Consider the following 27,462-nt stretch of genomic DNA (forward strand, 5'->3'; position numbering starts at 1 on the left):
AAATTTACACTAAGGTATGTACTCGGACATTTTATAATGATTTTGAGCACACATAAAAAAGCTCAAGATAGGTATCAAATGCTGGTTTCAGGACATGTTTGGGGGCTGGAAAGGGTATTTTTTTAAAAAAGTAAAAAAGGTGGTATTATATGAGGTACTTTTGGCTTCCTACAATTTTTTATATTAATTCCAAACTTCATGCATTTCATCAAAGGCATTCTTGAACTCTGCTGGATTCCCATGATTGAATACAAAACTCATCTACCTGATTAGCTGCCAGACAGTGTATATAAATCATTTTAAATTTTAACTGGCTTTGGAAAAATAAGAGGTTCTTTACCTTGCAGCATTTTCAATCATTCTTTTCTCCATTTACTTTATCGTCCCCATCTCCTTTCACTAGAGTACCCCATGTGAACATATCCTAGTTTGTGTCTTGCTATAAAACTTGGTATTGTTTCACTCTACCTAAACTGTGGTTTCCAGTCAATGTCACACTATTCTATACATGGTCACAAAGTCAAATTGCAAATGCAAAGTTCAGGTTTGCTTTCTTTTCAAAGCTTCGCTCCTTAGTTTCCAATGTCACACAAATGGTCTGAAAAAGATATGAGTGTGATAGTACAACTCAAGCTAACTGAAACAGAATCTGAATGGGACTTAAATCTACATGATTTAAGGAGGATTAAAGAAACCAGACCTTTCGTTACACTTATTCGTGTTTCTGGTTGTCATTCAAAAATGAGCAATCGATCAATCTCACAATGCAATTTTCAAACTGATGAAAGCAAATCTACTAATGTATCTATGAGAATAACAATTGATATCACTCAGGTTGTAAGAATGAAGTTTTAATCCTAGATTTCAATAAAAACCGTACTCCAAAATTCAATCTCAATATGAAAAATAATGATTTTATACTCATAAGACATGAAAAAGGTTACAACAAGACTACATGATTGTTTGTTGCTAATATCTGATTTCTCCATGTGTAAATTACAGTAATGCCAGGCCTCCCATGCTTTGCTTTCCAACGTCAAGAAAATTTCCTATCTCTCCTCTTACCCTTCCTGTAATGTTCAGCTTGGTTTCTGGGGCCTTCTTTTATTCTTGTTTTATTTTATTTCTGCAGCATCAAAGGACAAACTTTTAACAACATACAGTGGGGCATGCAGTGTTGCTCCTTATGATATTGAAACTTCTGAAATACATGACAGTTAATTGTTGTAAACAACGTATTTCCAAATTTAGGTCAGGAAGAAAAATTCTGCAATGCGTGCAAGCAGAAACAACTGGCACGTCAGAAGCAGTCAGTTTCTCACACTGAACTTGGTATTTCAAACACATTCTATATAGTTTCAGTCACTGGGTTCACTGATGATAGCCTCAGTTAACTCTTTTTTTCTGTACAAATAATCAGTTGTGTTTTTACTATGATTTTGGAAAATGTTCTATGGCTAGCACACAAAGGGAAAAGCACAGATTATTCTGTGTATCACTGCAAAAGTACTGTATGTTTCATGTGAATATGGGGAACAGCTTTGATTATGTGGCATTCTCCTATCATCTCCTGCTCTGCAGTACATTACCACTTCTTACAAAGTATTCTGTTTATATAGAGATACTGTAAATAAAATTTGAAAAACATTAGTTTTATGTATGAAGCTTTTGCAGCGCTGGTATTGCATGACATTTTAAAATTTCATCTCAACATCATCACCATTAAAAGGGATCATAAAGCTAGGGAGAAAATGAGTCATTTGATGAAAATCAGCTTATTTTTATTTAAGAAGAAGAAAACATAAGAACCACAATTCTCCCTAACTTACAGAAGCAGAATTGATTTACTTCTCTCTACCAACATTCTATACATTGCATTTAATTACTTTGAGAAAAGAGTGGATGTACAAACATCTGTTTTCTACGCTATTAGGAATTTTTTACTTGAGGCCATCTATTCAACATGCTGCATAAAATAAACATTACAAAATATTAAAATGCAAATAAAGCTTTCTAGACTTCAGATGATTGAAGAAAATATAGATAAATGTTCTTAGAGTAACTAATTTAGTTTTTTTGTTATATCAAATCACAATAGGATTGTAAATACACAGCAGGCACTATTAGACCTCAATAAAAAATAAAATAAAATAAAATAAAATAAAATAAAATAAAATAAAATAAAATAAAATAAAATAAAATAAAATAAAATAAAATAAAATAAAATAAAATAAAATAAATTTAGAAGTATTTTTAGTCGTAAGGGGGGGGGAGAAAAAAGTTTATTTTCTTGGTTGTTCCTCAGTAAATAAAATTTTAAAAAATATATTGATGAAATGGTGAAGACGTTGATTAAGAAGCTTCCTTTAAAATGTCTTCTATCAGTATTTAATTTGGGGAATTTACAGTATTAAAACTTTGACATAAGATTGGAATAAGGAAACAGGAAAAGTAAGAGAAATCATAACAGTTTACAGATTAACTGAAAATAAAGAGAAACAAACTCAAAGCTGCTTTACTTTTCCAGTCAGTCACTTAGTTGTCATAGGATTAAGAGTTGCTTTAAAAAGGTAAGAAGACTCAAAGAGTGTCTTCACGTAATAAGAAAAAACTGTATAAGAACTAGAGAGAGTTTAAGGAAAAAGTAAATATGATGACGAGAATACATCCAGTGAAGGCCAGAATAAAGATGGGATAGAAAGGCAGAGGATCCTTGGGAAAGAGGTATAAAGTTATACTAAACAAGCAGATACCTTTCTAGGTATCTCTGTAATGATGCAGCATCACGTAGCACCTACATCCAGAAAAATTACAATTAATGTTCAAAAACCTTTAAGTCCTACCACAATACTTTAATTTTTCAGTATTTGTTAAGCACAATTATTCCTATTAGTGTAGAACTAACTGAAGTATATAAATCTAAAGAACATGCTTACAATATATTTTAAGGTGCATCAGATTGCAACTTGAAATGTCTGACATATTATTTAACCTTTACACTTGGTTGAATTGTACAACTTCTGCTGTTAGCAGTATCACATTCTGTATGAGTTTTTCACATCTGGAAACTCCCTCAACACCTTTCTCATCCAAAATAGGGTATTTTTTTTTCAACTCTAAAATAAATCCTGTAACAGAAACCTTCACATTGTTTTTAAAAGTGAATGATGAATAATTCAAGAGATAAGGAAAATACACAATGATTACCTACATTCAGTTTTCATTCTCACTCTCTTTTTCTTCCTGTGCAATGAAAATTAATTTTTAGTGTTTTTCCTCTCTCATCAAGTACCATAACTTCCTCAAACATATTTTAAAGTCTACAAAAACAGTCAAAACAATACTGTTACCAAAGTGGAAAAAGAAGAAGAACACATAAATCACATAAATGCTGCCATTAAACTTATCCCTTCCTATGTATTTTAAAGACAAAAAATAGTCCAACATGCTATGCAACACAGCTTTGGATTCATCTCTGGAAAAGCAGGTTCAAAGTCACTGTAAAATGCAAAACAAAGACACAGACAATCTACATTAACAAAGAAACAAAGATTTTTTTCTTAGCCTTCCTGGCAAAATATGCTTTTAAACTGAATATTGTCAATGAAAACATACTCCATGGGATTACGTGTTGGATTTTTGTTTCATCTTTAAAGAGTCTGCATTGTTCATCTTGAATGTGAAGGAGAGCTCTGTAATGAAGTAGTGGGGTTCTTTTTGGTTTGGAGGGGAGAACAAAGGCAAGATTTGCTTTGATGATTTGAATGAAGTCTTGCTAATTAAAATGTCTTCAAAACAAAATAAAAAAGAGGAGTGAAAGCTGTAAGTATGCAGGCCAGTAGCTACATTTTTAATCTAGCTGGGTCATATTATCTGCTGACATGAGCATATTAATTCCAATGAAGTTCTGTTACCATGTCTTTTTTATGGAAGCATAATCATTGATGTACACCAATATCTCAGCTTTACATATAAATTTTACATGAAAAAAAAAATGCATAAAATAAATCCAAGTTATTTTTCACCTGACTTTCTCACTTCCTATTGGCACAGAGTACTTTCCTCTCATCAAACATCAAACATCATGTCTCATTCCATTAACATAATAAGAATGTTTAAGTATGTTGTTTACAAGCATTTTTATCTTCTCCTAACAGATCTATTACTGAGTGGTATCCAAATAAGATACTAACAAATAAAAGCAGATCTGTCAGCAAGGCATCATGCATCTGCTGCTGGCCCAATATGATACCCGTAGTGAAAGACTAAATATAAAAAACAGAAATGAACCATGGATGGAGATAACTTTAAAAAGCCAGAAAGTGGAAAAAGAAGGTCCCTGTGAGTACTCCAAAAGGCAATTTTCAGATAAGAAACTTGTCACTGTGAAATTCTTCTTTTGCAAGTAGATAGACACTAGAAACTACACTCAGTTACGGAGAGAGGTTGGCTTCCTTTTTACGTAAGTGTTACAAGTAACAACAGAGAGAGAAAGAACATGTCTTTTTTGTGTAAAAAATCTTTCCTATGCTATGTTGAGTCCTGTACAGAACTACTGTGCTACACAGAAAATTAGGAGTTCAAATGGCTTTTTGACTAAGAAATCAAAAAAATCAGCTCCTTTAGCAAACAACTGAGAAAAGTCACTCTGGCTGGTAACAAGCATCTCCTTAAACAACAGAGTTAATAAAATCTGGTTTCCCATGAAAGCTGAACTCAGTGCTGTAAAGTGAGACAAGTATTTTAACTGAAACATTTGCCACAGCTAGGACATCAACAGTACTTCCCTCCTGTGCCAATTCTTTTATGTCCAAGAATAGGTTACTTCATCTTCCTTTTGATACAATTCTAGGGACTATCTCTTTTTGCAATCACTGATCTTTAGTCAAACTAGACTGCAACTCTCCAAGAGACCCAACGTACATAGGGGAGAAAACTGAGAAAGGCAAGGGGTTGAAAAGACAAATACAGATAGTCAGACATACATGCATGGTGTGGTAACGTAAGACTACTTGTGTAATAAACAGCAACTGGGAGACTTTGTAAAGAAAACAAAAATATTAATGTTCATTCTCAGGTAACTTACTCAGCACTGAGCTACCAAGCTGTTTTCTCTCTGCTACACATTTCCTTCAGTTCACCGAATCTTGACTTACTTAGTAGACAATGGGATGTACTTAACAGGAAAAACTGAAAGATTTTCTACCTTCCCTAACTCACAACTTGGCAGCTAAGGCTTTTTTCACAGTGGAGAGAGAACAGGGTTTAAATTTCCAAAGGCAGGAGATTCAATCTTTCTCCTTCACATTTTGAGCTTGTCTGTGAACAAAGCTTTTGTATAAAAGGAGGCTCCGCTATTATTCCCAGTAGCTTTTGCTCTGCCGTCCACCATGAATGGTATTTCTGAGGAGACTCAAGCTGCTACCACAGACAAGGCATGCTCTAGAAATGCCTACTTGGTTGAAATCCTCAGCAGACTTAGAAGGAACAATTCATTTCTGTATATTAACCAGGATTGAATTGCTGCTCAACCTTAGCCTTTACAATGCTGTGGTACATTGTGCATACTCAGAAGCAAAACTTCTTACACTTGGGCAATTTATGTTAAAACTGGTTGCTCACTAGACAGCACCTGACTATGTCCTTTCTTGTGCATATTTTAAAACAGGATGGAATTCAACGCAGCACACAACAAGGTCCAAAACACTGTAGCTGATCTGCTCAGATACTTTAAAACTTGACTATTACATTCTAACAAAATGCTTCTAATGTATCTTTCTGTATGTAACTTCTAAAAAAAGAACATTAAAAAGAAGTTTTTCATATGACCTTAAACGAACTAGTTCATTATCACCTAATTTAAAATCTTCACATCTATCTCATACATGTGACAGTGCAGTAGTATAAAAACAGTAGTAGCTTGCCACACTGTATGGACCCACTCAGAAGAAGCAACATATTTTGTCAGTGAGTTTCAGATGAACTAGATGGTAGCAGAAACCTGTTGAGGTCTCTTAATGGCTACGTTCATCTTTTCAGCTGCAATTCCCAGTCCTCCTTCAGCTTAGAGCAGCTGGAAGTAAACACGATAAGCAAATATCTGCTTTACCCATGAAGCCTAAGGTTCAAGTGGACATTTCTGACTTCTCTACCTAAGTGACGTACATACAATTCTTTCATTTTCTGACGACACAAAGCATGACCAGTTGCTACTTCAATGACAGGAGGTGAAAAGAACTGAAACATTCTCAGTGCTTGGTAAGGGCGGTGCAAGTGCAGGCTGAACAGGAAAAAGTTGTGATAAGCTCAAATACACTCAGAAAAATAGTCTGACAGGCTGATAGGAGCAGGGAAAAATTAATCACTGAACATACTCCAAAACTTCACAAGTTTAAAAGGCGCTGTAACTTGCTGAAATATGTCATATTTTCAAGGAGGTGAAGACACAACTCCAAAGTATGATTTTAGGATGAGAAAAACAAAAGATTTCTCAAACCTTCATCCCTGGGTAGTAATAACATATTCTGAATGAAACCCCCAAAGAAACTCATTATGAAGTCAGTTGCTTAGCATTTTAAGGTGAAAGCATTACAAATTTAAAACATCTATAAGTAACAGAAGATAAGAAATCTGAGACAACCTCTGTAAGTTGAATACCGAAACTATCTGGAGAGCATGACCTGAACTTCTTGAGCTGGGGAGCACGTGTGCAATACCAGCCTGCAAGATTCCTTGGTAGAAGGTGGAATGGATGGACAAAGTGGAAAAAAATTTCCCCCCCAAAAATGGCATTTTCTGTCTTTTACTTCACCATAACATACTAAAAAAGGTATACTATCTCATGACAACAATGCCAGAAGGAAATATATCCTTAAAATCATCTACAAAATTCATCTTTACCCACTGCTAAAAAGGGTCTGGTCATCAACTCAGTTATCCTTATGCAAAATGTAGCTCTGACCACAGAGAAAAACATAGATAGTGAGAAAATATTGAATGAAATCACAACTCGACAATTACCATAATAAAAAAGCTTTTCAAATTGGACAATAATTGTCTGTATTAGTGATAGGATGGGAGCGTTTCCTAGACAAAGTTCATATCAGTGTTAACATTATGGCAGCTTTTACTCTCCTCTCTACACAAGCTGCAACACTGTTCATTAAAATTAGATATGGTACTTCCAAAATAGCTTCCACGTATTAGAAAGAAAACAGGTGTAAAGAAAATGTATATGTAGTTCCAGAACTTCCAGAAACAATGGCCAAAGCTGAGTAGGGTCAGGAGGAGACGTTTATGTTCAAAGTATTGCCCCTTTCCCAAAAAGGCAGATATCTTAATGGGAATAATTTATCCATAAAATAAATAAATAAATAAAAGAAACAAAAAGGTGTCATAACACCAAAGGCCTTGGCAAATATTATTTATTCTGTAAACTTACTTCATTATGAATTCAGGAAAAAAAAAAAAAAGAAAAGAAACAGTGAGCTGGCCTTCCACATAAATAATAGAAAAGAATTTTTGGCATGACAAAAGATCTATTCCCACTATACATTCAGGTTTTAAATTCTTTTCAACCAATGTACAAGTAGCATGAAAACAGAATTTGTACTGGATAGTACATAAAAGTGCATCATTAATTAAATTACCATTTCTGTACATTGATAGTTAACACTACCTTTTTTTCCTAGCCTGATCCTCAACAAAATTACTCAGCCTTCATATCTAGACATAAAATCTCATTTACAGAATCACTTAATACTGTTTTAGTTAATGTAATTTTGATTGAAAAAAAACACAAGTGCCACTCCCTGAAAATGAGCAAAACACTTTTAATTAATTTTCAGTAAGTAACATGAGCAATAACCTTTAAACACAGGCCAACGATCCATAATGGAAATATAAAAATAAGCTGAAGTTTGCAAACAATCTAAAATCAAGTATCAAGAGTATGCGTTGTTTAATTTTCTGTGGAAACAAAAGCAAAACTTTCATACCTGCACCTGGAATGATTGCCAACTTTGTTTCAACTAGGCCCATCTTAGCAGAAGAGGCTGAAAAAATAAAAGTGTAAATGATTTCTTACTGTAATCTATAGGAAAACAACTTGCAAAATAAGCAATAATGCCCTGCGAGGGTATTCATTTGTTACATTTCCTTCAAAAAGAATAACAAATCACTCTGTAAACACTCACTTGTGAAAAATATCTTTAAATAGAATTAATTGTTCTGCCTTTATTAAAAGATCTAATTACTCCCACCAAGGCAAGTTCTGTAGTTTATTAATTACACATAAGAAGTAAGGTAATATGAGAAATAAGAATAAAGTAAAACCTGTAGCAAAAATACTCCAGTTATCAGGAGTAAGTGTTATGATATTAAAAATCAGCAAGTACTTCAGCCAGGTTTCTGCTAAATCCCTTTATTGGTTATAAACATTGTTAGAAACAAAATCAGATTTAAAAGACTGTTGCCAAGGCAAAGATTAGTCAAGCCTTCTGCAACACTAATAATCCTACGTTTAATAAACTGGATTCATACTTACCTGCCACTCTTATGTCACAGGCTAAAGCAAGTTCAAGGCCACCACCCAATGCAGTTCCATCTATTGCAGCAATGGTCGGTACAGGAAGATTAGCTGGGAAAAAAGAAAAAATAGCACTTAAGCCTATCTCATAAAGAACATCTCCAAAACCAAAACAGCACTTCATTACGTTTTGTTCAAAGTACAGTCACACTGTGGAATTAAAAATGGTTCATAAAACAATGCAGGTCTAAAAATTGATTGTTCTGCAACACTTTGGCAAAGAACTTGACTCTCTTCTGATTATTCTGTGACTTGATTGGTTTGCCATTCTTTTTGCTCCCTTGTGGCAAAATTCTGAACAAAAACATACAATACAGAAGTAAACAAACAGGAATCTTTGAAGAGATACACAAGAACAGTCCCATTTGAAATACAGACATCCTATCACAGTTAACTGTGATGATGGCATAGCTGGAAGTGCTTTAGTGCTTTTAAGTCTTAATATTACCAGATGTGGTGTGGCCACCACTATTGCCCCTTTCTCCTATAAATCAGCAGCTAACAATTTAATGGAGTGTGGCAAAGTTTTCAATCTGATAAACAGATGCACATACAGCCGATATACACAGCAGGTAACAGGGCTACCGAGGCCTGTGGGACCATGGCATGATTTGTATTTAATTTATCGTCAGTGTTCTGACACAGGGAAATCTAGCATTAAACATTCAACTTGGGGTATTGCTTTTCACCTTGAATGACTTTAAGTTCTTTTCTGCCCTCTACACCACAAAATCTAAGAAGTTTGATGAAGTGTATTTTTACTTGAAAAATAAACTGATATATAGCATCTTTGACTATATTTGATAGTACATTTTCCACAAGCAATAAATAATTTTAAACTATACTCAATATTTGAATATAGTTTTCCTACTAAAATTTCAAATATAATCAAAAGCAATCCATTAGCTGAACACTAGGGTATACAGCTTGTTGAAATGTTGAACAAACTCTTTACAGCAACACTTTTTTCTGCCGATATTAAGAAAATAGTTTCATTTTATTTTTTCAGCTACTTGAATTCAATGACGAGTTAATTTAATCTGAGCTGAAAATTGAAAAAGACACAATTGCTGCCTAAATATAAATGAAAATAAAGTGTGACAGAATGTTGTCTCCCTTTAAAATCTGAAATGATAATGTCACCAGAAATTATTAATGTATTAATTATGTATAATACTTCTTTTCTTTAGCACAATAGTTCTAAATTTAAAATTTGTTCCACTAAACTTACCGTTTTCATTTCTGACAGATACACTTCAGATAACATTTTTTTCGATGAATTAAATCTTCATGTGCATCATCATAAATAAATTTGTACACTAACAGCTACAAATACACTAACAGTCTCACAACGGTTAACAAAACAAAGTATTAAATTAAGTGAAATACTATTTTTGGTTGTAAATCAACATCTTTTTATGTAAATTAACACCTAATGAAAATCCAATTGTCTTCTAAAAAACAAAACAAAACAAAACAAAATACTAGCAATGCTATTCAAAATTAAAAGAGATGTTTTAAACTGAAGTCTCTTAGTGGCTGGTTTAGATCATGATTCAAAATGATTATCTGAAGCAATTCCAAAGTCAAACGAGACTGATTATTGTCTGAAACACTATCCATTTGCAGTCGCTTAAAAGAGCTAAAGCTATCTATATGCTATCTACTACAGAAGGCATAAGAGGCAGAAGAACAGTAGTAAGACCTGTTCTTTCTCTGTTTTTCCTTAGTTAGATGTGAAGGCAAGAAAAGAAGGCAACTATCTTTTCTAGGAGAGCCAGGCTGCTGACCAAACCCGGCATAACCCTATCACCATGAACAATCTGCTGAACTGTCTTGGCAGTCCAAGTTCAGAGCTGATACAGGCAACATGTCACTTAAAGGAATCCACCTTTACTACAGTTAAATGAAAACTCATTCGTATAAACACAAAGGCATGCTCATTATTAACTGTAGTTTCCAGTGGTTACTGCCTACATTTATGTTCCACTTCTGAGAGGCTAACATTATTGACACAATTTTTGCAGTACTCCAAGGCAGCCTACTTTCTCTATGATAAATAACTTCCCATTTTTCTACGGTACAATTTAAGTACACTATTGCACACACAAAAAAACTAACTTAGAGAAGAGAATATTAAATATCAGCTTGCTTTCAAGAATTATAGCCAGCAGTCCAAACAAGAAATACTAAAATTCATAATTCACAGGGTGAAAAATAAGCCCCATATCATGTTAAAATCATTACTTACCAAGGATACTAACATTAAAGGATCACCTGACATGTGGCAGTTGACAATGAATGAATAACAAAACACAAATTCTTTACAATCCCATTGTGCTGGGGACATTTCAAAAGTATTGAAGAAATTAATCTCTTTAACATTGTTTTGTTAACCATTAGAAAACGTCATATAAAAATAAATTAGCAATTGCTCTGGATTATAAACTGTATGTCTAAATCACTAGAAATTAATATTGAGAGTAAAGCTGCTTGGAATATTGGACTTCTGTGGCAAGGGTTTGGTAGCAAGGGGGTGCAAGGGTGGCCTCTGTGAGCAGAGACCAGAAGCTGCTCTGTGTTAGGTAAGAGTTAGTTTCAGAGAAGCTCCAAAGGGACCCACACTGGCCAGAGCCAAGCCAGTAAGTGATGTTTTTTGTGCCTCTGTGAAGGCATAAACAGTTTTCCCCTTCCTTAAACAGATTTAAGAAAGGGGAAAACTGCTGTGCAACAGCAGCTGGGAGAGAGGATTGTGAAAGTGTGAGAGAAGTAGCCCTGCAGCCCCCAGGTGAGTGCAGCAGGAGGGCAGGAGGTGCTGCAGGCACAGGGCAGCAGCAGTTCCCCTGCGGGCTGTGCAGGGAGAGGCCCCTGGTGGAGCAGGCTGTCCCCCTGCAGCCCATGGGTCCCACACGGAGCAGATCTCCACGCTGCAGCCCCCCCATGGGTGGAGGAGCCCCCGGTGGAGCAGGTGGATGTGGTCTGGAGGAGGCTGCGGCCCATGGAGAGCCCCCGCAGGAGCAGGCCCTGGGCCGGAGCTGCAGCCCGTGGAGAGAAGCCCACGCAGGAGCAGTACTTTTATAAAAGACATAAAGCAATACAAGTGTAAAAGGATGTTTACTGACCATTTGAGACATGATACAGGTGGAATAACGAACAGGAACACGGAAGAAAAAAGAAACTAATAGCATACAAAGAAAAAACTTCAGAAAGAAAAACTAAACAATATGATAGAGCTAGTTATGTCTAAGAAACCCAGAAAAAGCTCCAACAAAAGTTAGAAAAGACGGTATCAGCAATATAAAGAAATGGACATGTTTTCTACTCTACAACAACTGTGGATCTGTAGTTGAGGAACTTTAGGAATACATTCCTCATAAACATGTAGCTTAATGGAGCTTAGGTTAGCCTGACCAGCAGCATCTGACCAATAGCCTTAGGATGTCTCCTCCTTTCTCACTACTTTCCATTACTGAAAGACAAGGATGGAGTAAGCTCAACTCTCACACAATTATACCAGCAATAAGATTGTCACATGAGGGTGACTTTGTATTTAAGCACGTAAGGACAAATGTAATGTGTGGGAAGCAATCTCAAAGAATCACAGCTATATTTAAGAAGGTAATTTTTATTTCATTTTCAAGTGAAGTTCCTCCAGATTTCCACTGCTGGTGACTAACACAGGATTTCCTTTCTGCTTAGAGATGATTATATGATGAATGAAAGACCAGCATATGAATATGAAAATCAGATCCAGAGGATTCAACCAAGAAATAGTTTCTCAGATGTGCATCACAAAGCCAACACAACTGATTCATATATTGCGGACACTGACATTCCCCACACAGAAAGTTCAAGTTACCTGGATTCTAGTGATCCGGGTCTTATGTGACTATGTAGTCCTCTAAATAATTCCTTAAAGAAATGTGTATAAAACTATAGTTATGTAAGGTACCATCTGAGAAGAAACTGAATTACACTTGACATTTTCTTAGTGATTATCAAACAATCTCCTTTCATTCCTGCACTACCTCACTTTTTGATTGACAGATATGGCTTTCCCCAGTTGAGGGAGGGAGGGAGGGGAGAAGGGAAGGAGGAAGGATATGTATGTATAATGTAAATACAAATAAATAAAAACAAAAAAGGCAACAGCTTATATAAGAAAGTAGTCTTGCCTTTACAAAACATTAAATAATGCATATTCTACATAACAGGTAAGAAATATGTTCTCCACACAGTGGCCAAGGCCTCAGAGGAATATCTGTTGCTATTATCAGTCCTTCACTGAGGGTTCCTGAAATTGGCAGAGGATGAATAATACGGTTATCCAGAATTCCACACTTCATGAGTTCTCATAACTTAAAACCTTAGTGTATTCCTAGTCAATCCACAATTTGTCCAGATTGATTTACTTAGAATACAGGATATTCAGAAAAAGAGTCACTGGTTTAGAAGGTATCAAATCCAAAGACATTGACCTCATAAGAGTGACTTCCTGCTTGCTAAGTAAACTTATACCTGTAGTATTCTGTTAGCAACTGTACTACATTTCTGTACAAAAGGAAAAAATATTCTCAAGCTAGATACAATTTTTTGAGATGTACCCTCTTACGTGTCAATGAGCTTTGTATAAGAACCATGTATTTGTAGCTTGACAACAGCTTCAATCAACATGAAGAACATCACCTGTGAGATTACTTGCTATAGCTAGGATATCAAGACACCACAGAACTGCACTTGGAATTCTTCTCTGAGAGTAAAAGGTCACCACTGTTCCTGCAGCAACAGTTGCAGTTCATAATTTCCATGAATCAGAAAAGAAAACTCTATGGAATTCCATTCAACCCCTAACAATGCACAAATTATATAAGGTCCCCCAGATATAATTAACTTCTAGTTCTGAAATATTCTGCTAAAGATTAGGAAAAGCAATTTCAATTCAACTAACTACAGCAGTCTGAATGTAGTATTCAGGAACATTCAAAGCTCCGCATTAAAGTCTGCCTTGAAAGCATTTGTATATACCAAAATTAAGAAGACACAACCACATTACTACCCTAGCTATTGCTGTTCTCTATTTGCACAATGTTGAAAAAAGTCACTATTGGCCATTTCTATTCCTACTTCACTGACTCCTGGCAATTAGTTTTCAGAAAGAACAGTTACTCAGCCATAAACCAGAACACAGTCATTACCTCTGTCACCTACCTGAACCAGATTCATAAGCCTGACGTGTCTTTAATTATCAATAGAGAGACAGTGGCCTATGAATTCTTGTTGGCCAGTATTGATGGGAAGATATTTATGAAAATACTCTACTTCCCTCAAAGACTGGATGTCCCAGCTAAGATGGAATTTGGAAGAGAAGTCATATTTATTTGGCAGAGAAACTGACTTCACACAGAATGGCCTGAGAATCAGCAGTACAATATCCAAAATACTTTCCTCAGCCTGTGTTGTTTTCCCTCTGGATGACAACTCCGGTACATCAGCCACTCCTCCCAGTTTTGAATCATCAGCAAAGTTGCTGAGGGTATATTCTGCCCTATCAACCAGATCATTAACAAAGATTTTGAACAGGACTTGACCCAGTGCTGATCCCTAGTACACACCACTAGTTAATGGCCTGTGACTAGATTTTGTACGGCTGATCAGCGTCCCCTGGACCCAACCATTCAGCCAGTGCTCAACCCATCTCATTGTCTTATCTAGTCCACACTTAATCAATTTCTCTACGATGATCTTACACGGGACACCGTCAAAAGCCTTATTAAAATCAAGGTAGAAAATATTCACTGCTCTTCTCTCATCTACCAAGCCTGTTATCATAAACTGTAAGATTGGTCAAGTATGACTTCCCTTTTATGAATCCATGCTGACTACTTCTGATGACTTTCTTGCCCTTCACGTACCCAGAAATAGTTTCCATGATCGGTTATTACAACATCTTCTCAAGCACAAATTTTAATGCATTGATATGAAATCTCCCTTTTTGTTCCTTAGTGTATTCTTTTTAAATGCAATAGTAATAATGCCTTAGCAAAAATAACAGTCATGTGCCCCAAAAATGTCTAAGCATGGCTGGAGACCTATTTGTAGATTCCATAATGGATGGGCCAGCCATTAGGAACATAAGCAAGAAAAAATAAATGCCACATCACACGGTGGAAATAACTCATTAAGCTAGAATATAAACTTTGTATTCAGAGAGGAATGTCGGCTATTTCAGACACGTACCTTACCTCGTAAAATCTGACATCAAGTCACTACAACAAAGTTTACTTGTATTTTCAGTTGCAAGCACTACCATCAAAAAAGCACTTCCTATGACCATCTACTTCAACCAGCATTTTAATTCCTTTTTCAGGGTAACTGTAACAATGAAAATCATCAAATATATGTAGCAACAAATGCAAATGACTAAGAGAGACTGCAACAGCTGTCAAGACTTCCTATATGAACCTAAAGGCAAAGAAGATTGGTCAGACAATTTTGAGCAATACAAGTAAAGAAAAGCTACAAAGCTTTTCCTGTCATAATTGCAAAAAGCAAAAAATAACGAAAAAGTACTCCAAGTAATTTAGGTATTTACATCTGTTTAAAAAAAAAAAAAAAAAAAAAAAAGACAAGAAATGCAAAAACAAAACCACACACATTTAAGTTTGGATGGTCTGTATGTGAGATAGGATACACACAATACTTTTCCATACATTTGCTAGCTACAGCTGTGAAAGGCTTTTATCTGCCCTCCAATTCTTGTGCTTCAGCAAGAAGCTTAATAGACTGCTACTGCTGGTAGATTTATTTGAAAGTGATTATCTTTGCTTTAATACTTCAAAGTTCATGCAGATAATCTACAGCAAGAAAGAACCACATAAAATACAATATATATTTAGTACCTGGAATTAACTTCTTTTTTTTAATAAAAATGGCTAGTGTACATTGTTTACAGCTTATTATTGAGCAAAAACTTTATTAAAGTTTATCTTCCCTTCTTTACAACAGCAGCTAAAGGGTTTTCTTAAAGTATCTCTACCAACCCCATGAATTTCCCAGTTTCCTCCACTGATCCTTGCAAATGACCTAGAAAAATACTTTTGAGTTCACAATGAAAACTTTATATAGGAATACTATGTTCTTAATTTTAAAAAATTCTACTTGGTACTTTGTTATTGACAGATAGTTGGAACTGTGTGCCTTACATACTTTACGATAATAGCAAAAGCTAGAAAACTAATGGTAATGAGATAGAAGCTTTTATAAAATCCTTTAGCTATAGTTGTTGCCAACTCTCCCAAAATTCTCTTATACCTTTTAAACTATATAAAATAATTTGGACATTTCATCCATCTTCAGTGGCACATTTCAGTTTCACAGACAGATTCTTCAGTTTCTTCATGTTCCTTCTTGTAGTCTTATTCTGCCCTCAGTAAAACAATAATGAAATAAACCTTAGATGTCAGAATCTACTTTTTGTGCAAATGGAGAAAAGCTCTGGTTATAAGACGAATGAAAAGTGTTTCCTTATCCTTCCTACATACATTTCAAAACTTATTACTCACACAAATAGCATATCATTCATGTATTCAAGTACATGAATTTAAAAAAAAAAAAAAACAAAAGAAAGATGACAAGGATAAATCCAGTTCATTTTTACATTCTACTTCTGTGTAATTTTTTCCAACTTACAAAACATATAGAAAATACAATTCAAACAACAGCTCAACAGTAATCTCTAATAGCTAAAACACTCCAGTGGAACAAGATTTTCATTTGTTTATTATCTACCTGTTCAGTAACAAGCATGAAGTTAACACACACAATAGTACCAGTAGAATTCATTTGACACAATACAATGAAAATCCCTAAGACTGTGATCTTTTTAGCTGAACATTTATATTTTTTTCTCCTATATCAACTTTCAGCAGTATTTTATATACTGCTTGCCTCATTCTAATGCTAAAGTTAGTTTTATTTCTATATTACCTTAATGTAACACACAATACTTTCAATCAGCTCATACACTGAACACTACAGAGGAAAAAGTCTCTCTGATTCACAGTAATAATAATAATTAAAACAAACAAATAAAAAACTAGCTCTACAGTATCATCAAAGCAGTTCTGGCCAACCTCAACAACCAGCACACACCTAGACAAAATTCATGTGCTATGTAAGACTTGAACATGTTATTCTGAAGTCCAAGACTACAGCTGGACCCAAGCAATGAGCTTAGTATTTTCTGGATAGCACACACCAGCACAGTACTTCCTGTATCATGTCAAGAGTTGCTACCCTTTTGATACCAACTGGTTCTAAGAACAGGGCCTGAGACTGAGACAGGCAAAGCAAAAGAGCTAAAAAAAAAAAAAAGCTAAAAAAAAAATATTCCCTCTAATTAAGGGATAGAACAGTACAGTACTGTACAGTACAGTAGTAAGTAGAGTAGCAGGAACACTCCTAGTGTGCTAGTGACTGCCCACCAGCCAGACATATCCTCATTCACTAGAGCCCTTTCAGCTCTACCATTGAGCCAGTTAATCACGCATCATAGCACCAACCTGTGCAACTCACAGTTGGACAATTTGCCCAGAAGCATTCTGTAAGGGACATTATCAAAGCCTTTAATAAAATCCAAAGGTTACATCCACCACCTTCCCTTTGTCCACGACATGGGTGACCTTTTAGTAGATTAGGTTATGAAGGCAGGACTTGCCCTTGATGAACCTATGTTGACTATGTCTGATAAAAGCTTTGTTCTTTAACTAACTTCTGATGTCCCCCAGGATAATCTTTTCCATAACTTTTACAGGCTGTGAGGTTGGACTAACAGGTCTGTTATTATTATTATTATAGAATGAAACTTCAAACCCTAACATGGTAAGGAATAAGCAGAGTTCCCCAATACATCAAAACGCGTAATGTGGTTCGCTAGCGAGTGAACAGACAGACAACAGCTCACAGTGGAGGATTATTTTAATAATCAATGTGCAAACGAACTACATTAATCTCAATAAAGCATTTGAACAAGCAGCACCCTTCTTCTTCCATAGTAACTTTTAGTGGAGGAAAATTAAAGACCCATTTCCAGGGCAGTCTCTTTTTCTCACAGACCTTTGGAATTACTACCAGAATGAAAACTAAACTACAGCTGGATCTATGTTAATTTATGTCAAGGCTGAGAAGCACTGACAGAGATCAAAGCAATGAATTGACATTGCAAAGTCACCTCCTTCCTGAATCCTCAGATCTATGAAGGAGGACAATCAGCTCCCCGGTTTTTCCTGTTTCTCAATTTTTATTTTTTAAATTTAGGAAGTTATTATGAAAAAAAAAGTATTAACTATTGTGGAAACAATGCTGTCATATAAATAGCTAATAAACATCTTTGTATAGAAGTTTAATGTTGCATTCATTGGCTTTATAATGGTACAGAGTTTAGCATTGTGTTTTTTAATTAAAAACAATCCAATGTGATTTGACAAAGCCCATAATTTCAGCTCTGCAAGGACAACACTATCTATTTAGGAAACAGACAATACTTAGTCAAAGGGTATCTTAAATTAATTCAACGTCAAGAGAAGCAGTAAATCAAAGCTACTACTGGAAAATAACCAAGAGTTCAGCAATGCATTCAGAATGCTAGCAGTCTTGGACTGCATTAACTATGTTCTGCACTTAAATGAACAGGCAACCACGTAACATAGCAAGGGAAATACTTTGCCAATATCTCCCTTTCACAGTTTCATCAACACAGGAAGACCATGATGCCTGAAGTTGGTTGCTATACACAGCACTGCAAGCTACAAATTTGTCCTTTTTCAAATATGATTTGCATCTGCTATATTTCATTCAGTTTCCCAGTTAATATTTTTTTTCATGTTATAGCCTATATCTGTTCTTCCCTGAGACATAAGCTCATAGTCCTTCCCTTTGATTTTCCATGCTACAGCATTCTACCTTTGTTGCCCAGATTTACCTCCAGCAGACAGATTTGGTCAACGTTACATTAGCAGTTGTTATCTGAAGTAGCAGTCAGGAGATATAAGCGTGTCCAAAACAGAATGTGATACAGGTGATAGGCAATATGATATTAATACATGTATATCTGCAACAACATCACAAAGATGCAAACTTTAAAGTAAAAATGTCTAAGCATATAGTTTCTCACTTAACCATAGGACTGTCATTCATTCTGGCAGGTTCTACCTCTCTCAAAAACCTTACCAAACCAACCCAAAGTCTGGGTAAGACAATTCACTTACCAGGTTTTGAACCACCCAGCATTCTTTCACAGTATACTTACACCTTCCTAAAGTGACAATTTTATATGCATTTCAAATGATAGTTGCTTCTTAAATTGATGATTTAAACTTTCCTGAAGTTTTAAGCTTCTTCATAAACCTAATCAAATTAATTTACATGTCTCTGCAACAAGCAATGGAAATCAGCTTTTGTAAAGTGGGCTTCTGCTATCTCTCATTTAGCAATGAACACTGAATTCTGTCCAAAACTCTCAATCACTAGTACAACCTGCAGCAAATAGCATACCTACACATTTTGAAATGAATGCATCTAATTCCCACACTCTTCCTGAAGCTCTAAAATAAGCAAATACTCTATCTTGACGAAATATTTATATTTTGTTTAGTCTCTTAATGTGATGTATAATTTTAAAACTGTATTCACTAAAGGAAAAATACTTAAAATGGGTGAGCAATTGGATGATGGCTAGGGTTCAAATGCTTACAATAAATGGGATTACATGGTGCTGGCCACCAGTCACCAGTAGGATTTCCCACATCTCCATTTTAAGGACAGTTACCGTCAATGTTTTTATAAATGATCTCAACGCAGGACTTGAACGTATACTAGGTCACTTTGTAAATGTAAGCAAATTGAGAAGAGCTGCTCACTCCTGAGAGGGTGGAGAGGCCTTGCAGAGAAATCTTGACAAATCAGAGAGCTGGGCCATCACCAACAGTATGAAATTTAACAAGTGCCAGATTCTGCACCTGGGACATGGCAATGCCATATATATAAATATGTACAGACTGGGGGATGAGAGCTTGGAGATCAAGCTCAGCAGAAAAACATCGTGGGGTTCTAGTTGACAGCAAGCTGAGTATGACCTAACAGCGTGCCCTGGCAGCCAGAAGGGCCAGCCTTACCCTGGGGTGCATCAGGCACAGCACTGCCAGCTGGTTGAAGGAAGGGAGTGTCCGGCTCTGCTCTGTGCTGGTGCAGCCTCACCTCAAGTACTGCATGTAGTTTGGGGTACCACAGTATAAGAAGGACTATTAAGAGTGTCCAAAGGATTATGAAGATGGTGAAGGGTTTAGAGGGCAAGATGTGTGAGGAGCAGCTGAGGTGCCTTGGTTTGTCCAGCCCCGAGCAGAGCAGGCTGAGGGGAGGCCTCAAGGCGGCCTGCAGCTCCCTCACAAGGGGAGCAGAGGGGCAGGCGCTGAGCTCTGCTCTCTGGGGACAGCGACAGGACCCGAGGGAACTGCATAGAGCTGGGACAGGGGAGGGTCAGGCTGGGGGTTAGGGAAAGATTCTGCACCCAGAGGAGGGTCGGGCTCCTCAGGGCAGTGGTCACAGCACTGAGCCTGACAGAGTTCAAGATGCACTTGGACAATGCTCTCAGACATATGGTCTGAGTTTTGGGTGGTTCTGTGTCGATTCACGAGTTGCAATTCATGATCCTTGTGAGTTTCCTCCAACTGAGGGAATTCTATGATACATCTTAGTAGAGAAAGAAGGATAAATTTGTTCACTAGGGCTGTGTCTGTGTGTCTATCTGCTTGTCTGTGTGAAGTGAAATTTCACAGCAAAACAAGCACTGTGGAATGAATTTCAGGTGAGAATTGATTATGTACACTTTTATTGCATAACATTTAAATATGCAGTTGCATATGAAATTGGGAAATGTATTTTACTGCATCTTATCTAGAAAAATGTAGATACCTCCCCCCTTCTGAAAAGCCTTGATGAAAATTTATGAAACATTATTCACACAGTCCAAACTTTTCTAACAGCTGTGTTTTTCACACAATATCAGCTATTTTTAAAAACTCAAACACATCCTTAAAGTGAACTAGATGAAATAAATTCTCCTTTAAATGCAGGTGATGGTCATCAAGATATCCTTTGAATAACAGAACTAAGTGAAGGAACTAGAAGGTTGCATACAAAATATTTATCACAGCAGAAATGTTTATCAAAGTGAAGAGTAAGTATTCTACATTTTGAGGATAAAATTCCATTTACAGTTTACTATTCAACAGAATATTCTTTTATCATATTTGACCTACATGTTTTGACGTATGCTCTGTAGAGAACAAAATATCTTTATGCTGGAGAAGTCAACAGTGAAGTCAGTTTCTTTTGAGTTTCTAGTACTGAAACAGAACTTTTAATATTAACCAAGGTTTCACAGAAGCCCCAGAAACTCAAATACCTACATAAGACACTGTATTACAGAATCACAGAATGGTTAAGGTTAGAAAGGACCTCTGGAAGCCATATGGTCCAGCCCCCCTGCTCAAGCAGGGACACCTAGAGCAAGTTGCCCAGGATCACATGCAGATGGTTTCTGAAGATCTCCAAGGAAGAAAACTCCACCACCTCTCTGTGTACCCCATGCCTGGGCCAGTGTTGGGTCACCCACACAGTAAAGAACTGCTTCCTAATGTTCAGAGGGAACCTCCCGTGTTTGTCACTAATGCTTCTTGTCCTGTCACTGGGCACCACTAAAAAGAGCCTGGCTCCGTGCTCTTTGCACTCTCCTTTCAGATATTTGTAGTATTTATGAGATTCCCCCGAGCCTCCTCTTCTCCAGACTGAGCAGTCCCAAGTATTCACCTTATCAATGATCATTCTTTCCTATTTTTCAGATTTTGTCATGAAAAAGTCAGCTGGTAGTAGACTAGAAATCAAGTGAAGCTTATACAATCCTGATTCCACTCTTGGGACCTTTGAGATCATGTTTTGACAGCTTGTATAAAAAAAAAAATCCACAGTATGTAGCTTGGCACAACCTAGGAATTTCCAATAATACATAACCTTTAATCTTAAAAAAAAAAAAAAAAAAAAAAAAAAAAAGACTGTTTTGGAGAGTAGATTATTCCCTGAAGGATGAGTGAGAGCATTCTTTTAGGTAAATTAAAAGTTTAGTGATGACTAGAAGAAGCCATACTGACAGAGAATTTGTAAGGAGGGAAAAAAAAAAAAAAAAAAAAAAAAAAACATTTGTATCTGCTTTAAATAAAATAAAAAGCACCTAAGAAGAAATGCCGTTCGTGAAACAACAGTGAGTAACCAACCACAAAGTTCTTGTATTCAGGATAATCACCTACAAATTGGATTATGTCAAAAAAATAATCACAGCATCACAGCTGTGAGAGTTATGTTTAAATAAAGTTATTAAATACTATTACTTGTTGAAGTCGTATCACAACTTACAGAACCAAACTCCTTAGATGTCATAAACAAAGCAGTACAAGATTTGTTAGAACAGAACATGTGCAACAGAAAACAAGTCACCTCAGTAATTAAAACTGCTAGTTCATTGAACAGAATATCCTGAGTTGGAAGGGACTCTCCAGCTCCTGGCTCCACACAAGACCACCCAAAAATCAAACCACGTGTCTGGATTTTCACATTTCATTGACATAAGCTAAGAAAGAAGACATTTTTAGATCTAAGTCCCATCAGTCCATTTGAAAGGTGTTTTCTCTCCCATTGGACAAAAAAAAAATCAAGCCTGACCACACTTTTAACTAGGACTTTTCATTTTCTTGAGTACTTTTAATCTCCCTTTTTTTTCCTCTCATTTGTGGGATTACTTACACCTATGTTGTTTGTACAGCTTTCATAAATAATTGTGTTCTTTACTTACGAGTGGTTGAGACCGAACTTCATTGAGTAATTATAAAGATACACCAATCCAAATTCTTTCTTTAGTTTCATTTTTTCTTTCTGTTAAACATGTGGGGTTTTTTTTTGGTTGGTTGGTTGGGGTTTTTTTGGGCGAACGGTGATTATTGCATTCAGCTTCACAGCTAGCCTTAAACTGTTTTGTAGCTGAAATCTCAACTGATAACATATATACAATAGCAGTATCACAGCCTCCTCCCCACAGCCAGTTTAGAAGAATAACATGGATTTAACAGAAAATATAGGCTGAAGATCTGATCCATAACAAGAGGATTTTTCCCCAAAAGCACAAAAAACAAGGTTTCTGGGAGTCAGTGAGATTTTATTTCATTTAGTCCTGCCTGTTCTGTTGTACATGGCTCGAAGAGATCTATTAAGGTTTTTCTCTCCTGTTTTTTTTTATTATTATTGTTTTTGTTGTTGTTGAGGGTAAAGACAGCATTACATCAGTAATAAAGAGCCTCAAAGCAGAATACAGTAATGGCCAAATAGTCTTATAATTCCTACTATTTAATAAATAAATAAATAAATAAACAAACAACCCACACAATTCTGGTATAATTTTAGCAAAGCAACCACTTCTAAAAATAGAGGCTGTTTTGCTTTTTTTTCCCTCTCAAGTTAAAGCTCTAAGAACTGTAACTAACAGCTCAGTACCATGTTTTCAGCTTTTTTTCAGTGCTTATTTTTATACCATATTTACTGCAGTCTTAATGCTTCACCCAAATTTAGCAAGTTATAAATTAATCCCATAAAGACAAATGCAGTATGCTTTTAATTTCCAGAAAATTCTCTTCTGTAACTGTGTTCCAAAATGATGCTGCAGCCTTTCACAAAACCACTAGCGTAAGGATTTTAAACATAATGAAATTGACAGGAATTGAAGAAAGCCAAGTCATGTCAATTCTAAAAAGCTAAGTTTATCCAGTTGTTCAAGATGTAATTAACCTTTCCTGTATTTTGTCTGCAGAGATAACTTAATGTTCTTCTTTCTGAAAATACTGTTAAAAAGAAGCATTTCCTTACTAGGTCAGACATCTTAACACAAACACAATTATCAAAACATGACCTATTTCTGGAAACCAAAAAGTAGAACACATTTTAAATGAGATTACAGCATTAAACGTGGATAGAAAAAGAACAAAGTGGGAAATTGGCAAATACTGTTCCCTAGCTATACAGCATTCTGCAGTTGCAAATCATCATTAGGAAACTGTTTTCCCTCTAAACATTTCACTACATTCTGGTTGTTGCTGGGCAGGAAAACTATCACATTTTTTTTCAATATACTAATTCATTGTGAGTAATCTAATGCAAATACAACATCCCACTAGTTCTACTAAAATTAGGTTCTGTAATGACAGACCACTTCTTCAGAAGAAGAAAAGAAGAACTGAGAAGCTCTGACTTGCTACAGAATTAATGCTCACTTCTACTCATAAGGGCATCAGACATCATCACACCATATGCACCAGTCTAATCTAATCCGATCTCCAGTTTATAAAATCCACTTTCTATATTCTCTATCAACTCCTAATGCAAGGAAATATATTTCAAATTGCCCTTTCAGAAAGATAATAGATAAATCCTATAAATACATATTGGCATAACATGTCCAAAAACAATGTCTAATAAGTATACAGTGGGAATACATGAAATGGAAAAACTACTTAAATATGTGACATAAAAACAGAAGAACATTAGAAGTGCTATTTCAGTACTTCTCTAATCCTGAACAACAAATTGCCATCAGTTTGCCTGTGAAAAAATAAACTGGAAGATAGCCAAATATCACGTAACAGTTTTAAAACCTCCCAGCGATTGTTTCATTTAGTGGTTTCATGAAGAAATGGGGGGCAGGAGGAACATAAGAAAGGGAAGGAGAGAGGGAGAATGCAAGAATCTTTCACCCAATCTATGCAAAAAAAGTGTTGTTACAACATCTAGCAAAGGCTATGTTCAAATTCTTTTCCAATCTGCAACTTATCTAACCACTATTACACCAGCCCCTAATAAACCTTCTTGTGGGAAAGGAATTTGCAGGTGGCTTCGCGGTGTTTCTCACGTCCCTGGATTAGAAATAATGAGGAAACAAGCAAGGTAGAAGCAAAAACTTAAGCAAGGTTGAGATAAAGTAAATTGGATACATCTTTAAAGATGAGCTTTGGGCGGTGGCCAATTGCTCGCTGGCTCCAGGCGCGTCTGAGGGTCTCTAACCAATTTTATGATAGATTCAGACACGTGGACAGCGCGTGGGGCTACAGGGAAAGTATATGTAGTGGTGAAAAAGGGCAATAAACGTCTTCTGTTCAAGAGCCATCAGGAGTCTGTGTCTTGCACCCCTTCACCTTCTTATCTAGGTATTTCAGTAAATAACATTCTGAAATATTAATTCCTCTTGACCACAATTTCATGTCTCTTTCTTGAGAAAAAAAAAAATCAACACAGATCAATGAATGAAAACATTCCTCAGTACTACTTCTGATTTCCTACACTTCAAGAAATTCACTGTTGTCATAAGTAACCCACTGTAAACCTTTTAGATAACACTGAAAAATTTCTCACATAAGCAGTACTTAAAATACTGTCACAGGAACCTTTAAGTTGATCAAACATTTGTCTTAAAGTCTTTTCAACTCTAAAGCAAACAAAAGCATCACCACACTGCTTATCTTTCCCAGTTATTCAGTGAAAAATGCCAAATACCAGTATTCAGGTTTTGGGAGTTTTCTCACTTAAAAAAAAAAAAAATAAAAAAAATCCTGGTAAAAGGAAAATATTAATACCAATTATTCCTATTTAAATAGTAATAGTGGCCCAGAAAGCATTTTCAGTAACTTCAGTTCAAGAAAGGCTCAAAAAAAAAAAAAAAAAAAAAAAAACACATCTAAGGAATCGTCCTAAAAATCTTTAAACTAACTAGATGGAACAACTTGTTGCCTCTTGCTTTGCATTCCAGTAAGAGGACAAGACCCAGCGTGAAATACAGTATCTGCTACAGGAAATTAATGATCTATTCATTTCCAGGTTTTTCAATGAGCCTTGAGGATCTACTTCAGTTCAAAGACAAGATATTAATTCAAGGACACAAATATCTCCATGAAGTACCTAATTAGAGACTTATTCTTCAGCAGTCTGTCATTTACCTGCAAAACACACTGTTTTCCATCCATTCTGCCAAACCAAGATCTGACCCAATACCATTAAGGAAACACATACAGACTCGCCCTCTGAGTAATGATGTATTCCTCACAGTTTTGTGCTGTTCTTTGTTGTGATTTTCTTATTAAAAAATGGTATTATTAAAAACTGGTACATATTAATTAAAACTAAAATCCCAAACTATGAACAGGTTTTACTACACCAGAACAAGTGCATATTAACAGAAAAAGGTCAAGGAAAACATTGGGTCGATGCTTGATGAAGACAGTCACCCAACAAGTAGGCAAGAGGAAAAGGTAGAGGCATTTAATGACTTTTTTTCCCCTCAGTGTTTAGTATTAATGATTTTCGGTTGCCTGGTCCTCTGAGATGGAGGACCCATGACGGGGGTGGGGGGTTATCCAGTCTGCAGAAGAGGAGGCGAAGAGGCAATCTCTTGGCTCTCTGCAACTCCCTGAGTAGGGCAAGGGCAGAGGGAGATGCTGGCCTCTGATCCCTGGAAATCCATGGCAGGATGTGCAGGAATGGCACAAAGCTGCACCAAAGCAGGTTCAGACTGGACAATAGTGCCAGACTGACCTCAGTGCCAGGAAAGGAGGTGGAGCAGGTCATCTTGAATGCAATCACACAATGTATGTGGGACCACCAGGGGATCAGGCCCAGGCAGCATGGATTCATGAAGGGCAAGCTCTGCTTGACCAACCTCATCTCCTTCTATGACCAGATGACCTGCCTGGTGGATGAGGGCAAACCTGTTACCATAGCTTACCTAGACTTCAGCAAATCCTTTGACACAATCTCCCATAGCATTCTCCTGGAGAAGCTGGCAGCCTGTGGCTTGGACGGGTACACTCTCTGCTGGGTTAAAAACTGGCTGGGCAGCTGGGCCCAGGGAGCAATGGTAAATGGAGTGAAATCCAGCTGGTGACAGGTCACCAGTAGTATTCCCCAGGTGTTGGTGCTGGGGCCCATCCTCTTTACTATCTTTATTGATCATTTGGATGAAGGAATTGAGTTACTTACTCCCTCAGTAAGTTTGCAGACAACATCAAGTAGGGGAAAGTGTCGATCTGCCAGAGGGTAGTCCCCCCTGCAAAGGGACCTGGACATGCTGCACTGATGGGCAGAGGCCAATGGGATGAGGTTCAGCACAGCTAAGTGCCAGCTCCTGCAGTTTGGCCACAACAACACCATGTAAAGCCACAGGCCTGGGACAGAGTGGCTGGAAAGCTGTTCAGAGGAGAAAGATCTGGGGGTGCTGATCGATGCTCACCTGAACATGACCCTGGCAGTGTGCCCAGGTGGCCAAGCAGGCCAACAGCAACCTGGCTTGTACCAGGAATAGTGCAGCCAGCAGGAGCAGGGAGGTGATCAACCCCCTGTACTCTGCTCTGGTGAGGCTGCACCTCAAGTACTGTGTTCATCTCTGGGCCCCTCACTACTAGAAGGACATCGAGGCCCTGGAACATGCCTAGAGAAAGGCTATGAAGCTGGTGAAGGGCCTGGAACACCAGTCCTATGAGGAGGGGCTGAGGGACCTGGGGTTGTTTAGTCTGGAGAAGAGAAAGCTCAGGGTAGACCTCATAGCTCTAAACAGCTACCTGAAAGGAAGGTGTGGGGAGCTGGGGGTTGGCCTCTTCTCACAGGTAACTGTGATAGGACTGGAGGGAATGGCCTGAAGTTGTGCCAGGGGAGGTTCAGGTTAGAAATGAGGAGACATTTCTTCTCAGAAGGAGCAGTCAGGCACTGGAACGGGTTGCCCAGGAAAATGGTGG

At 36.8% G+C, this 27,462-nt stretch overlaps 1 protein-coding gene across 1 annotated transcript in view; it reads right to left on the bottom strand.

Annotated features, from left to right (window-relative positions):
• Positions 1–27,462, bottom strand: part of AUH (AU RNA binding methylglutaconyl-CoA hydratase) — a gene marked incomplete at its 5' end in the record, with an annotated part of 112,150 nt that overhangs the window by 50,443 nt on the left and 34,245 nt on the right. The window contains 2 exons of the mRNA XM_032206067.1: positions 7,998–8,054; positions 8,546–8,638. Of these exons, the coding sequence (XP_032061958.1) occupies positions 7,998–8,054; positions 8,546–8,638 (150 nt within the window). The remainder of the gene's footprint in view (positions 1–7,997; positions 8,055–8,545; positions 8,639–27,462) is intronic.

The sequence above is a fragment of the Aythya fuligula genome, chromosome Z (genome assembly GCF_009819795.1).
Source record: "Aythya fuligula isolate bAytFul2 chromosome Z, bAytFul2.pri, whole genome shotgun sequence".
Lineage (NCBI taxonomy): Eukaryota > Metazoa > Chordata > Aves > Anseriformes > Anatidae > Aythya > Aythya fuligula.